This window comes from Drosophila subobscura, chromosome J, assembly GCF_008121235.1.
Source record: "Drosophila subobscura isolate 14011-0131.10 chromosome J, UCBerk_Dsub_1.0, whole genome shotgun sequence".
Taxonomy (NCBI): domain Eukaryota; kingdom Metazoa; phylum Arthropoda; class Insecta; order Diptera; family Drosophilidae; genus Drosophila; species Drosophila subobscura.
In genome coordinates, this window is record NC_048532.1 from 22,919,490 (window position 1) to 22,934,848 (window position 15,359).

General features: G+C 49.8%; 1 protein-coding gene across 1 annotated transcript in view; it reads left to right on the forward strand.

Moving 5' to 3' along the window:
* Window positions 1–15,359, forward strand: part of LOC117895059 (adenylate cyclase type 6) — a 35,029-nt gene that overhangs the window by 16,497 nt on the left and 3,173 nt on the right. Inside the window, exons 5-27 of the mRNA XM_034802439.1 lie at window positions 1,294–1,454; window positions 1,579–2,159; window positions 2,964–3,388; window positions 3,466–3,586; window positions 3,749–3,929; window positions 4,383–4,532; window positions 5,252–5,373; window positions 6,693–6,785; window positions 7,256–7,402; window positions 7,479–7,637; window positions 9,442–9,586; window positions 9,643–9,737; window positions 9,793–9,952; window positions 10,031–10,128; window positions 10,333–10,423; window positions 10,515–10,628; window positions 11,719–11,856; window positions 11,907–12,067; window positions 12,533–12,666; window positions 13,352–13,461; window positions 14,298–14,467; window positions 14,589–14,770; window positions 14,835–14,959. Coding sequence (XP_034658330.1) covers window positions 1,294–1,454; window positions 1,579–2,159; window positions 2,964–3,388; window positions 3,466–3,586; window positions 3,749–3,929; window positions 4,383–4,532; window positions 5,252–5,373; window positions 6,693–6,785; window positions 7,256–7,402; window positions 7,479–7,637; window positions 9,442–9,586; window positions 9,643–9,737; window positions 9,793–9,952; window positions 10,031–10,128; window positions 10,333–10,423; window positions 10,515–10,628; window positions 11,719–11,856; window positions 11,907–12,067; window positions 12,533–12,666; window positions 13,352–13,461; window positions 14,298–14,467; window positions 14,589–14,770; window positions 14,835–14,959 — 3,863 coding nt within the window. The remainder of the gene's footprint in view (window positions 1–1,293; window positions 1,455–1,578; window positions 2,160–2,963; window positions 3,389–3,465; window positions 3,587–3,748; window positions 3,930–4,382; window positions 4,533–5,251; window positions 5,374–6,692; window positions 6,786–7,255; window positions 7,403–7,478; window positions 7,638–9,441; window positions 9,587–9,642; window positions 9,738–9,792; window positions 9,953–10,030; window positions 10,129–10,332; window positions 10,424–10,514; window positions 10,629–11,718; window positions 11,857–11,906; window positions 12,068–12,532; window positions 12,667–13,351; window positions 13,462–14,297; window positions 14,468–14,588; window positions 14,771–14,834; window positions 14,960–15,359) is intronic.

Below are 15,359 nucleotides of genomic sequence, written 5' to 3' on the forward strand. Positions count from 1 at the left end.
TCTGTCGCTCTCGCTCTTGTTATGTGCTTGAGGTTTTTCAGCTCCTTGTTGTTGTGGTTGTTGCATTGTGGTCAGAACACGGGACAGTTGAATGATTTTAATATGACGATTTGGCCGACATTCTCCATTTTACAATAAAATATTTTATGGCTTTGTGTGTGTGTTGCATTTGAAATCAAGGTTTCCATTCTCGTTTTACTCGCACTCCACGGAGAGCAGCAGAGGGAGAGAGGGAGAGAGAGAAATGTCAGAAGCAGTCAAACACACCCACAATGGATGGCAAAATCGAAAATGTGTGTACAACACGTTAAGCGAATGAATTGTCCTCAATGTCACAATGGTTCCCAGGAGTTGTGGAAGCGACATGTACATCGAAGGAGCAAACGGAGAAGAAAAGCTGCCAGCAATAGCCGTTTGCTAACCAACACTGGTCATCAATGTTGAATGTTAGATAAAAGGGCTGTGCTGATCGGTGTTTTAGGATGGTGTATCAAGAATACTTTTAACGTTTAACAACACTGTTTACACCAACACTATTTACGCAGCTACTGCGCATGCTGCTCTTTGTGTCCCTGCATTCCTTCTGCATAAATAGTTGCCTCTTATGCCATTAAATCTTTACTTATTCCGCCGCTTACGCTGACTTTTCTTCCATTACAACTCTGTAGTTATACTTTCCACTCCATCGCTTCTCAACACTGACAACCAATGAACTTGTCTCTCTCTTTTTGAATTGCAGTTGATTTTATTTCTAATTTACATTTCTCTCTTTTGCAATCAAATGCAGATTCAAATGGAGTCCTTTAGGGGAACTGTTCCTCCCATCCACATGTCAATGACCAATCCAATCCAATCCACAATCAAATCTCTCCATGGGGGAGAACCATGCAAAAACTCTCAAATTTCATGCTGATTCAGGTTTAGATGCCTGCCGTCGTTGTTGTAATCGATGTTGCCAGCAATTTACATAATTTTAATCTACTTGTGCAGTCAGCCAACTGTGAATCTATGAGGAGCAGCGGGCGAGCAGCCCTCGAACTGCAGACCGGATCCCCGTAATTATTTGCATTTGCCAGTGCCACAGCTTCCAATCTCTAATCATGTGAAGGGGCTAATTGCAGCTGCGCCTGAATCAGACAGAATCAGATTCAAATCAAGCTCTGTCTGCAGCATAATTCATTCGGCTTTCGTCTGGCTTAATGCATATTTATAAGTCTAAGCTGTAGGCTCCTCTCTCCCTCCTGCCATCTTGATTTCGTGCTTGAAATGTGTGCCCTCCGTTTATGCTTTCAGGTGATGCCAACAATCTGGAGGCCAACAATCCCAGCCAGAGTGGCGCCGGCGCTGGCGGCAGCGGCACGGGTGGAGCTCTCAGTCCCAGCATCTCCTTTTGGTTCCGCCTGAATCGCATCATTCTGCGCCTCTGCTCCACGCATCAGTTCAAGAATCTTCAGGTAAGCTACTTACGCTCCAGGCTCAGCAGGGAATCTCTCTCCCTGTCTTCCAATTTGTGTTCTGTGCGGAGAGTTTTTCTCTGACTTTTAACTTCCCAATTTCCCCTATTTCTCATCTGCTCAGGTGGAAATGCTGTATCAGCGTTACTTTTTGCGAATGAACCAAAGCAACACGACGCACATTCTGGCCCTGCTGCTGGTCCTCATCCTGGCCCTCTCCGGCACTCACATCGTGTTCACCACACTGCAGCTCTGCCGCGGCGGCGGCGGCGGCGGCGGGAGTGCACTGAAACTGGAAAGCCTCAGCCTGGACCCAAATGCCAGTGCCAGTGGCAGTGGCAGTGATGGAGGTGGCAACTTAACGACAACCACAATGGAGCCACCAGCATCGGCAATCGGGCAACAAATTGCCAATGGCAGGCGCCTCCTTCCTGTGGCTCTCAATTTGAATTTGAATCTGAACTCGAGCGGCAGCGTGCCACAGGAAGGAGGTGTAACAGGAAGACCAAGCCCCGACTCTGCTGACCGCGACCTTGTTGATTTTGATGTGGCCCAGGCCCAGGCCCAGGCCCAGGCCGATGATGATGATGGCGATGACGATGGGCGTCGCTCGCTCCAATGGAGCCAGCAGCGTAGGCAGAAGCGCAAACATTATCGACGCCTCCACAAGCATCGCTACAAGCAGCACCAGCAGCACAGGACACGGTAAGAGAGGGGCAGGGAAATCCCAGGTGAGGGCAGGACTAAAGGGACTGAAAGGCGACTAATATTTCCCTCGTTCGCATTTGAGGCTTCTCCCCCAAAAATCCAATCAAACAACTTTTCCCCACTCTTGCAGCTTTTGCAGCTCTGCCTCTGCCGTTCTGTGAGCTGATCCTGAGCCCATAAAAGTATCCCAGAAGTAGGCTCAAATTGAATTTAAAGGCGGCTTTCGAGCAAGCAAAGTCCAAGCCAAGACTTCAATTGTTCGCACAGCGTCAAGGACTTTAATCGGAAAATGTTTAACTTACAAATTGAAAGCGAAAAGCAGAGGGAAAAGTAAATTCAAATGAGGGCACAGCCGCCTTTAAGATTCTCGGCATAAATAATGTCTGTCAGAGCTTCAACTTGGGGATTGTAATCCATTTCAAGGCGGCCCCTAATCAATGTATTTTTAACTGGCCTAAACCGAAAATAATTCGAGACGAGAGATGCCCATAAAATATGCAAAAATGAGAAGCGACTTAAAGCGAAAGTAATTCGAGTTTAATGAAAGGAAAAACTAAGCCACAGAGTCGGCCAACCAATAAATCAGATAAGAGATTGCCAACAGAGCAATGAAAATACTTTTATTCATTGGCAAAACATGAAGTTTGCTACCAAAAATGAATTCCCATTCGAATTTCATTTACATTTTGATTTTCGTGAATTTTTTGCACATAAATATTTGTGCCATAACACGATGAATAGTTGGGGGCTGTAAGCACGCACATTCCAATCAGTCGAATGAATCCTTTGTCTCAATTGCAGCTACAGACTGCGCAGCAGAAGGAGTCTGCAGGAGCGGAAGGAACGCCCGTCCAGTAGGAGGAGGAGGACCGACCCGGCTCAACTGATTGTCGAGCCCGATCAAGGCTTGTCCGATGTCCTGACTGTTGCCCTGACTGGTGGCGATGGCGATGACGATGATGATGCTGTGGACGATGTTGTGGCGGCTGATGGGGCGGCGACTGGCAGTAAACGCATTACGTATACGCCGCGTGTGCGCGACAACAATGCAGTTTCACAGGCGGAACGTGATGAAGTGTTAAACACATCGTCAGCAGAAGTACCAACGGCAGCAGGAGCTTCGCAGGATAGTTTGGGGCACATCCTTGCCGCACTTGTCATGCGGATTGACGAGTCCGTGCTGGTCTTCCTCATCGTAATGCTAATCTGCGGCATTGTCTACGGCTGTGAGTCCTTCTGCGTTCACCCAACCGTCGATTGAACCCGTTTTGACTCTGCGTTTGTGTGTCCTTTGTGTTTCCAGTTCTGCTCTGCATCCTGGCCAAGCCGGCCATGAACGAGATCTTTCTGGTGCTGGTTTCCTATGTGATACTGGGCACATTCCTGGCCATCGAGGTGGCCGTCAGCTATGCCATGCAGCCCAGGTTGGCCCCAAATTAATCATTCGCACATCGCTAGCCGCTAGCCTCTCGCACATTCATTCAACAACCAACATCTATCATCCATAACCAACAATCATCCCAAGCAACAGCTGGTGTCCTTTGTTCTAATTAAGAGCACACGGTGTGCGCCTTCTCTTTGTGCAGCAAATCCTTCAATGGCAGCGCCTGCAGCGTCGTCCTCATCTACATGACCTACACCATGCTGCCGCTTCGCCTGCGGGAGGCTCTGATCGGAGGAGTGCTGCTGAGTGTCGTCCATCTGTACACCTGCCTGAGGCTCACGACGGCAGCAGCAGAGTCTCAGCTGACTCTCCAATGGGAGGAGGTGAGTCCCAGTCCCACTATGGGGTACCATTCAGTCGACTCTTGCCTTGTGCGTGTTGTGTGTCTGCTGCCCAATGGGGCATGCAGCCAGCCAGCCATCCATCAACAGGTTTCGGCAGTTGCCGCTGAGCCGCAAATGCAAATTCATTTAGCAAACAATAAAAGTGAAACGTTAAAGGAACAGAAGGAGGAGGAGCAGCACGGGGGAGTGGAAGAGTGACAGCGCTTTAATTGCCACAGAGGGGAGAGGCAGCCAGGCAGCAGTCTTCTCCCAGCGGGTAGGCCATAAGTGAAATGAAATTAAATTGCCGTAAAATTGAATGAAATCGAGAATGCTTCGACGCTGCTCCTGCTGCTCCTCCTGTCTCGCGTCCTTGGCCGATGCCTCGCATTGTCTTTATGGGTCGTAATGTCATTAAGTCTCCAATCTCCCATCTCCAATCACTTTCCGCAGCTGCTCTCCACGGTGGTGGCCCTGCTGCTGGCCAACCTCACCGGCGTCTACACCCACTGGCCGAAGGAGAAGGCCCAGCGCAAGGCGTTCATTGAGACGCGGCAGTGCATCGAGGCGAGGCTGCGGACACAGCGCGAGAATCAACAGCAGGTGAGTGGCTCCTGGCTCCTGGCTCCTGGCTCCTGGCCCCCGCTCCAGCTGCCAGATCCAAATCAATTTCCGCCCACAGGTGTCACACGATGAGTGTGCCCTGTGCCCTGTCCCCTTTGCTGTCTGCAAATAAATAACACGAACAGCAAACACAAATGAACTCAACAGAGAGCTGAATTTTCCACGAATTGTTTGCATCAAACGGAATCCTGATAAAGCACCGGCCGGGGAGGGGGGTGGCCCACCAACTGCTCTGGTCCTTAATCTCCTGCAGCTTCTGTTGGTTGGCCTTTTGATGCTTGATGATAGCCAAACAAAGGACCAAAGCGAGTAGCAGCATCAGCATCACGGCCCACGCCCTATAATTTGGCATCACCTTTTGATGGTGCCTCCAGAGTTCTCTCCTCCCTCTTGGCAAGGAAAAGAAATGAAACAACAAGTAGTTCTGTAGTTGCTGCAGGTTGACTGCCGACTAGCAGATATCCCTTACGTTATCCTTTATTGATTCTACCAATACCCAGAGCCAACATCTTACGAGTTAAGACAAGCAGCAGCTGCCTCGCAGTTTGTTCTCTTGCGACTTTCCCTCCTGTTTATTCGCCACTTTGGCCACAGCCAGGCACATCCTCAAGTCTGCCATGAATACCGAGTGTACACTCGGTAATAAAGCATTCCCCCGCTCCCTCTCCTTCACTCTCTTTTTTCCTCATTTGTTGCAGGAGCGCTTGCTGCTGTCGGTGCTGCCACGACATGTGGCCATGGAGATGAAGGACGATATTGCGGGCCAGCCACGTGACACTCAGTTCCATAAGATATACATACAGCGACATGAGAATGTCAGGTAAGTGTTCCCCCCATCTCCATCTACATCAGTATTAGTGTGTGTGTGTGTGTGTGTGTGAATTTATTTGCATGCAAAGTCAATAAATTGCTCGACTGAGAGTCTCTGAGGGCTTTGAATGTGTCTCTGAAGCGTCTGTGCTCCGTGTGTGTGCGGCGCAGGCAAATGAATTGCTATGCAAAAAGCCAAAAAACGAAGCCAAAACACACACAGATGTAGCAACACTCACACTAATGCGTAGGCACACAGACAGACACAGACACAGACAGAAAGAGCACTCAACGAGGCGAAATACGCGTAAAGCAGGCACCTGTTTGAGTCTGTCCTTCCTTTTGGAGGATGCTCTTTTTTTGTGGCCTTTGGGAGGGGGCTAGAAGTGCACGAGAATTCTGTTAAAAGTTGCTAATAAATTATGGGAAATACTCTACTTAAACCTCTAAAAGTGAGCCAAAAACAGGAGAAACTTCTCTAGCAGGAGAAGTTTTTATTTTAATTTCATTCTTAGGGAACCTTCGAGCTATTTCCTCTTTGCAGAGTATTCAAAATTCTCCATTTAGCTTTCATTTTGCTCTGTTTGTTTTTGCTCGCACTGCCCCAAAAGCTGTTGCTCAAACATTTTGTATTAAATTACGCGCTGAGCCGCCTAAGCCTAAGCCCTTCTCCGTTACGAGTCGTAAAATCAGCGGAAAGTAGCAGCGAAAACATGTAGGGGCAGGGGCAATGGCATGGACAGGGGCAGGGGGGAGTGCTAACGGAGCTCTGTCAACACATGGACGGCTCCTGCGTACAAGCAAAGGATTTGCCATCATTAGATTTACGGGAATAAATAACCAACGCAATAATTCAGGGCTCAAGACAAAGGGGGAAATAATTCGCAGCCCAAAGGGGAGGGAGTCTACGGAGGGGGGGCTAATGTAGTGAGTGGGAAGTGGAGAGGGGAGGGGAGAGTTGAATATATTAAAAAATTCCATTCAAGCAGCTTTTCAGATTACAGTGCAAGATGCCACAAATAGGCACTTACGAAGGGGGAGATGAATTCTCAGGCAGTTGTTACTCCACTCCCAAGGAGACTTTACTGTACACAAACAGGCACTAACACACACAAACACACACACACACACAGAGGGAAGACGTAGTGTGTCCTGCAACAGAAACTGAGCCCCCGAGACTTGTACCAACATCAACATCGAGTCGAGTCCGAGTCCGAGGGAACCGCAAGTTTTGTAATATGCGAGTTGCGTTTTGCTTTTTCTTTTGTTGTTTGCCTCACTCTCTCTGCCTTCCCCTCTCTCACTCTCTCCTCCTGTTTGCCCTTGCAGCATTCTCTTTGCGGACATTTGCGGTTTCACCAGCCTCTCGGATCAGTGCACCGCCGAGGAATTGGTGCGTCTGCTGAACGAGCTCTTTGCCCGGTGAGTGCGTGTGCGTTCCCTTTGCAGCCAACAAGGAGCATCCATCCATCCATCCAGCCATCTGCCACGAGTAGCTTGGAGGCTTGTGGCTATAATTAATGGGAAAAACTGCCCACTGGGGCAGTGGGTGGGTGGAGGGAAGACTCTTGCCAGACAGAGCTTGCGGCTGTATTAATTGCTTCGAGCTGGAATGCAGCGCGGGTCAGTGGCAGCCTCGTCAAAGTAAAGCTACCGACTAACTGAGCGAGTAACAAGTGGGCGCAGTTGGATGGATGAGTGGATGAGTGGCTGAGTGGCTGGATGGATTCCACTTGCTTAAGCGCTGCCTTTAAAGGCGCAACTTGAACTACTTCCCTCACTGGCTGTGCGATTCGATTTCCTGCTTGACTTTTCACATGTTTCACTTTCATTTCCCGTCTCCTGTTTCCCTCTCTCTGTGTCCTGTGTCCTGCGTGTCCTGTGTGTCGCAGCTTTGATCGATTGGCTGCGGAGCACCATTGTCTCCGCATTAAGCTGCTGGGCGATTGTTATTATTGTGTCTCTGGGCTGCCGGAGCCAAGGCCGGATCACGCCCATTGTGCTGTGGAAATGGGACTCGATATGATTGACGCCATTGCGTGAGTATCGCCCCATGCCCGGACACAACACAAAGGGATATTCTGCACTGATGTTGTATCTTGTATCTGTTTCTAGGCTCGTTCGCGAGGTGATGGCCGTCAATGTGAACATGCGAGTGGGCATCCACACGGGCCGCGTGCACTGCGGCGTCCTCGGCCTGGTCAAGTGGCAGTTCGATGTGTGGTCCAACGACGTGACCCTGGCCAATCACATGGAGAGCGGCGGCATTCCCGGGTAAGTCCTTCAATTAATTACGGCGGGCTCCCATTGTCTTGGGACATCTTGGGCTAAATCCCATTCAATTTCATTTCATTTTGGAGCTGCCAGTCGGTCTCTGCTCCCTGTGTGTTCCATTGCAAATCCCATTCAATCCATTGAAAATCCCCATTTTTGGTCAGTTTGTGTGCCACTTCTGGGTGACAGCTGTGAATAATGGCCATGAGAGGCAGTCCTCGTCCTCCCTCCCTCTCCCTCTCCCTCTCCTTCTCCCTCTCTCCTCCACCGACAAGTTTCTGGCACTTCCGTTTGTGTATTGAGCGCAATTAAAGCCACGTTGGTCCGTGGTTCGTGGTTTCTGGCACAAAACTTTCTCTCTCGAGCACCTTCCACCGATGGCACTTGAAAGTCCAAAAGTGTCGCCACTCGTCCTTTCGACCATCCTTCCGCTCAATGGGCGAATGGGTGTGGCGGCTATTCGTTGTAATCGCTGTAATTGCCGCCGCCGCAGCACACACACAAATTTAGCATGCGTCTTGCCGTGGCAGCCCGGAGCGGGTGTCAAGTTATTGGTAACTTACGAGTGGCTTTGGCAAACAGGCCCCCAAAGACCCCTTCAAGGATCGCCACCCAATCGATTATGGCCCACAAACACACACACACAGGGAGAGAGGGAGAGGGGCTCTCGTGTGGCATGTGGCATGTGGCACGCCCCCAGAGCCAAACACCGAGACACCCACAAACGACCACTGATAAGTGCGCCCCGCAACAATATTTTGTTGCTGTTGATTCAGCTGCACTTGCACTGCACTCACTTCAACACTTGAGCAATTTGTTTCTGTTCCTTGCATACCCTGGCGAGAGCAAGTGGAGCTAACAGAGGGAATGCTGGCATCGGGAAGAGCCAGAGAGAAAAAGAGAAAGAGAGTTGCTTGTGAGCGAACATCGCTCGCATGGAACGAGTGACAACTGAGACGTCTGTGGCCCATTGCCAATGTTTCCGCCTGAGCGGATCTGCGGATCGAAGAGAGGAAGAGCACAAGCTTGAGGGGTATCCCAAGTACCAGTTGTTCCTTTGGCACGCTCTTCCTTGTTTTCTCAGTTTTTGAATATTCACGATGCGACTTTGGACTTTGGACTCTGGGTTGGAAGTTTAAGCAACTGTTGAGTTTATTTGGGTCACCCGGTTGATGGCGATGGCTACGGCGATGGGATGGCAGCTCGTTTGTTAGCCCCTGTCTGAGTCTGGGTCTGGGTCTGGGAGGGAGTGAAATTAAAAGCAAATAGCTGCAATAGTTGGGTGCACACTGGTTGCCTGATAAGCTGCAATTTGGCCTGGAAGCCAGCCACTGAAGGAGCCACGAGTCGAGTCGCGTTGTGTCGAGAGTGGAGCGAGCGCATGGAAAAACTTCGCTAGCTGCAGGACAGAATGGAGGACAGTGGCAGAGTACACTTGGTGGCAATCCATAACAAAGCGTCATGTAATTATCAATAGAATCAACAACACGAAGTTGCTTTACGTGCCACGTGCCACGTTCCGGGAGTGGAGAATGCCAGCCATTGTGGAGGAGCATTAAAAACTATTTATCCAAGGGTGCAGAGAGAGAGAGAGAGAGCAGCTGTGGCCCTCTTGTGTGGCGTGTAATGCGAGTTGCTGCTGCTGCTGCTGCTGCTGCTGCGGTTAACTGCAGTTGTCATCCGTGTGTCCGTGTGGGTGTTGGTGAGAGTGTGGGAGAGGCAGAGGGAGAACTGAAGCAGCTTCGGATAACCATTAGGATGCCCTCCGTTACATCCCTTTCATCCTCTTTTGCCTTCTTTGCAGACGCGTTCACATCACCAAGGAGACGCTGAAATGCCTGGACGGCGACTACGAGGTGGAGGCCGGCAAGGGCGCCGAACGCAATTCCTATCTCAAGGATCATCAAATAGAAACGTATTTGATAGTGCCAGGGGATATCTACAGGCCAGTAAGTGTATCAGCTGAGAGCATATGTTTGCAGCTGCATCTTTATTCCTCTTTCAGCACAAAAAGTCGCGGAATCGCCTGCAAGTGAATGGAAACATATCCAAGGAGCTGCGCATGATGGGCCACGGCACTGCCCAGAAGCATTCCTCCAAGTAAGACCACACATTCCCTCTGTTCCCTCTGAATTTCTATTGCTCCCCTTTGCAGATTTGGTTTTGGCGACAGTTCGGAGAGCACCAAGGATCCCGAGGATGAGGTGAATGAGTATCTGATGCGTGCCATCGATGCCCGCAGCATCGATCACCTGAGGGCCGAGCACTGCCAGTCGCTGCTGCTGTGCTTCAAGAAGAGTGTGCTGGAGAGGAAGGTACGCGTTGCGACACACATCGATGCTGTTTGCCCTCCCCATGCTGAAGTTCCTCCTGGTTCTCCTTTCTGTTTGCAGTATGCCAGCGAGCCGGATCGCATGCTGTGTGTGTACTTCTATTGCAGTCTGCTGGTCCTTCTCGGCACCAGCTTAATGCGACTCGTGGTGTTCCAGAGGTGAGTGGAGGAGGAGGGGCAGCAGGAGGACTCTCCTTTCTGTGCATATTTGCTTTCTGCATGAAAGAGGGCGTCCAAGCGAAGCGTTGCCCTTTGGGCTCTTTGGCTCTTTCAGTCTCTTCCGAATATGTTGCCAAAATGTTGTTTTATTTATATTGCCAACTATCCGTGCCATTCCCCCTCTGCATCCCCCGTCTCTTGCAGCTCTCTGCTGACTCTGGCCTTGTCCCTGGTGGCGCTGTTGCTGCTGATATTTCTGGTATTTCTGGTGGCATGTCACAAAATCAACTTTCAGGTAAGCACACACGCAGAGGGGGGAGAGAATGGGCGGGGGGACCTGATTTTGCATTTTACATTTTTCATTCAACGAATTCCGCAACTTTTAGCTGCCATCGGACATCAAACGCTTCTCATTGCGCATTCACAGCAATCGCAGGATATCGCAGCTTTTCGCCTTCGCCAGCGTCGCCCTGATTGTCCTCACCACCCTCCTGGCCATGGTGAGTATTTACAGGAGGGAGCACGAGGGTTTTTAAACTCTCTATTAACTTTTCGGCATACATATTTTAAGCGCACAAACACATAAAGGCACAACGAAAATGTATTTAAAATTTAATTCAATTCGCGAAATGTTTCAAAGGAAACTCAATGGAATTATTGGGATATTCGCGAGGTTTTTTGCTTCAAATAATTGAGGATAAACATGAAATATGGCTGCCATTCTATCATATTTCCTTCTGTCTAAAGAGTCTGACAAAATGCCGACAAATTTGTCAAACAATATTTGCTCTTTTGTGACCCCGAAAGTTTTCTTGTATCCTCCCAAAACTTCTGTTTTCTGCATATGCGGGAAGGTTATTATTGGAGCTGGCCTTTGGGATGGGTAGCACAGCTGTGCTGAGGCTTAGGGAAACTCATAGATAATCTCCACAAGTTAAAGAAACCTTTGCACGTCTTCCTAGCAGCCCCAAGGGACTGTCAACCTTTCCTTTCCTCTCCATTTGGCTGCGCATCTCTCTCTGGCAAAAGTTTCCCGGCCAGACTGGCGGGGCAGGGTATTCGGGCGACCCTCTTAGAAACGAATAAAAATAAAATTTACGTTTTGTAGTCGAAATAAAATTGGGGGCGCGCTTGTTGCGTTTGCCGCTGCCGCTGCTGCTGCTGCTGCTGTTTGGGGGCGCGTCAAAACAAAAGTTTTTCCATTAAAGTTGGCCATTGGGAAAAACAAGCACCGCCGCCCCGGGTTCCCGGCTTTGGCCTGATGAGGTGAGAGGTGGCTTTATGGGCAACTTGCTACCTGCCCCCTCCGGCCTTTTGTCTGTGCAAAGTCTCGGCCCGAGCCGAGATATTTGACATTTCGTTGTCACTTTGTGGGGTTTCGACATGACCAAGGGGTCCTCGAACTGGGTGTATGTCTAACGACACTTTAAGAGAGGCACTCGCATTCGTATTCATTTGGGGTAGCCACATTTAATGGGCAGCCACTCGCTGGAATCTCTCTCTGTGGCCCACGGATCGGGAAACTTTTCTAATGTGCGTTTCATGGGCCAGCAGATAATGAGGAATGTTCCGCAATGTTCCGGTCTCTAGTTGCAGGAGTCTGCGCGGCAGCTGGAGCTGCTCGAGAGCCACCGCTTCTGGATGGAGGTGAATGTCACCGAATACAGTCTGGAGGAGATGCTGCCCCAGGAGGAGCCCCCCGACTGCGACTTCTACCTGGCATACAATGTGAGTGAGTGGCATAGCTGCTGTGGTTCTAATTCCCCGACTCTGAACAGACATTCCTGCTGCTCACGCTGCTCTCGATGATGAGCTGTGCCACGTACCAAGTGCTGCGGATTCTGCTCAAGCTGATGCTCCTGCTCCTCGCCTCCGGCAGCTACATGGCCTGCTCCTCCTATCTATATGCGCGCAGCAAGGAAATCAGTCATGAATTGGCGTAAGTATATCCATCTCCCACGCATCTGTGCTCTGTCCTCCGTCCTCGGATTGCTGGCTGCTGTCTGCTGGCTGGGGGCTGCGAATGAAAACGAATTATGGCGTAATGCAATTTCAGTTGGGTCTCGAGTTCAGCTGGGTTTTCCTTGGGCGGTGGTGGGGTGGTATGGAAATGCATTTACTGCAGCCGCAAACCGCATTAAAATTTTATTTAGCACTTGGCCCCCAACTGGAACTTGAGCATCCGCCACTGCCAGCAGCTGCTCCTCCTACTGCTGCAAGCACCATCCTGATTTTGCCTACTTTTCTCTCACTTTGCTGCCATCGCATTACGCTTTAACGGACTGGAATAACTTTGTGATTATCGCCATTTTTGGGACCTTCGTTACTGCCACTGGAACTGCCACTGCCACTGCCACTGCCACTGGCACTGCTGTGACTGCAACGATAACTGCTAATGGAATAGGAATGAGGAGGCCCTGCTGCGCTACATAATTGATTCCATCTTCCTCTTTGCATTCATGCTGGCCCTCATCTTCCACAGCCACCAGACGGAGGCCACCTACCGCTTGGATTTCATTTGGAAGCTGCAGGCAACGGGTGAGTACCGATAAAACGGTAATTAAATGAGCCAAAGCAGTGCTGGAACAAGTGGGAACAAAGACAGTTCTTGAAATTTGATCAAAAATGCACTTACAGCCCCCTCGTACAGCCTCCCCTTCGCCAGTGGTGCATAAAAGTCCCTTCATTTGATGGCGTAAAACTTTCCCTTTCTAATGAAACGAAAACCCTCAAATAATTTTCGCTGATTAAAATTTAACAACAAAAGCGGCGGCACGTAATTATGATGATGATGATGACGATGTTCTATTCTGTTCTCTATTCCGTTTGACACAGTGTCACTCATTTGCACTGATTCCCCCTTCGGCGGTGTGGTAGTAGAGCGAGGGAGGGAGGGTGTAAAGTGAGAGAGAGAAAAAGTTTCAGTGCCGCCCGACATGTGAGCCACTTCGTTAGTATTAGTGCACAATTGCATACCTGCTCCCATTCCCATTCATTCCCTCTCTCCGATAAGCACACGTCGCTACGCTCTACGCTCCACGCTCTTTCTCTCTCCATCTGTTCCCCACTCCCAATGTGAATTGGTGCTTTTGCTTTCAGTGTGAACAGTGCATTTCTCACGGGATGAAACGGTACGGTACGGTAAACAGATAAACTGATATTTCAATTTGTTCTTCTGCTCTCCCACTCTTTTCCCTTTCGGCTTCTGCTTCTGGTTTGGCAGAGGAAAAGGAGGATATGGAGCATTTGCAAGCTTATAACCGTAAACTGCTTGAAAACATTCTGCCCGTTCACGTGGCCGAGCATTTCCTGAGCCGCGAAAAGCACCTGGATGTGAGTATACACGTATTACATTTGTTCATATAATAATACATAGCCATAAGCTATATACATATGTACCTAGTACATGTTTATATATGTATACGTAGCATTAGTATTCGTATATTCATGATGCATGCAGCAAACTGTTCAACATATTAAAAAACTTTCTGGCTGTGTGAAATCTGCGCCAAAATGCACAAGCGACAGAAAGAGGGAGAGTAAGCACGGGCAGCGCTGGAGGCACGGACACGGGCATGGGCAACGGTAATAACGAAGGATGGAGCCTGGGAGCACCAGTGCGGTTTACACTACTTGGAACCAGTCGAGCAGTAAAGGTGGTGGCTGAAACGACCGCGTGTGTGTGTGCGGGGCCGGAACATGATTCGCGGCACCTGCCGTCGGGGCGTTGTTCCCGCATTAAATGCAAATCCAACAAGCTAAGCAGCGATTTTTGATAGCTGAAATGGCAACAGAGTGCGACACGACACCCTGGCAACGAGCTGCCATTTAAGCTCCAGAAAGCAGTTACTCACTGAGCGAAATCAAAGCTCGCATGCGAGCTTCCTATTCTGATCTATTTATTTATGCATGTAAAATGATGATCGCTGAAAGCTGACCAGCAGCGGAGAGAGCTTGGAGCAGAGCGGCGCATACCGAAAACACAGCAAAGAAAGAGAGGAATGGAGAAAGGAACGAACGGAGTTTGCCAGCTGTGTGGACGTGTTATTCCACATTTAAGTGCCAAAATGCTTTATCCCAGTGTCCCACTTCAGTGCACAAAAACCGTTGCAGAAAAGAGCTTTGCCAGCAGATGAATATATAATTTAATTTTGTGCCGACTTTTGCAGGATTTGTATCACGAGCAATGCGATTCTGTGTGCATCCTGTTTGCCAGCATTCCGAATTTCTCCGAATTCTATGTGGAGCTGGAGGGCAATAACGAGGGCGTCGAGTGCCTGCGTCTGCTCAACGAGATTATAGCAGATTTCGATGAACTGCTGAGCGAAGAGCGTTTCCGGTGAGTCCACTTGCCACATGCCACCTTCCCCGTTCCCAATTCCCAACACTTGCCTGCCATCCCCTTTAGAGGTTTTTTTCACTTTCCGCTTCCGCATTTGCTTGCCCCATTTGCTCCGCAGTTGCATTGAGAAAATCAAGAGCACGGGCGCCACTTACATGGCGGCATCCGGACTGACGGTGAACACCTGCGACCAGGTCAACTTCAACCACGTCACTGCCATGGCCGACTATGCCCTGCAGCTGTTCGACAAAATCGAGGAGGTCAACATGCACTCCTTCAACAACTTTCGGATGCGCATAGGTGAGGCTCCCCCCAAACGGGGGTTCGACTCTCTTCACTCACTTGGATTCACTTTCCCTTGCAGGCATCAACATTGGTCCCGTCGTGGCGGGCGTCATCGGAGCCTGCAAGCCGCAGTACGACATCTGGGGGAATGCCGTCAATGTTGCCTCGCGCATGGACTCCACCGGCCTCGTGGACCACATCCAGGTGAGTCCTCCACCCGATCCTGATTTAATTTCCAGCTAATCGCGGGCACTCAAGCTCAAGCAGCGCCAAGCAGCCAGGCAGCCATTTCCCAGCCGCAATTTTATTATCAAAAGTTTTCGTGATGCTTCTGTGGCCCTGAAAACTGTGCCAAATCTCTTGACCAAAGTTTCACGTGAAACTTTTTTGGGGTAGGGGCAGGGGCAGGGAGGGGGGCTGACCACTCCCGTCTAATCAATGGCAGCCAATGGAAATGGTTGACCATTTTCAGCGGAAAACTTTTTTAGTGTCATCGAAAAGTTTTCCCCCAAAGAGACGGCGCGGACTCAACAGGCAAAACGCACAGATACAGACAGGTGCACAGGTATATATGTATGTTTGTGTGTGTGCACACACACAGATA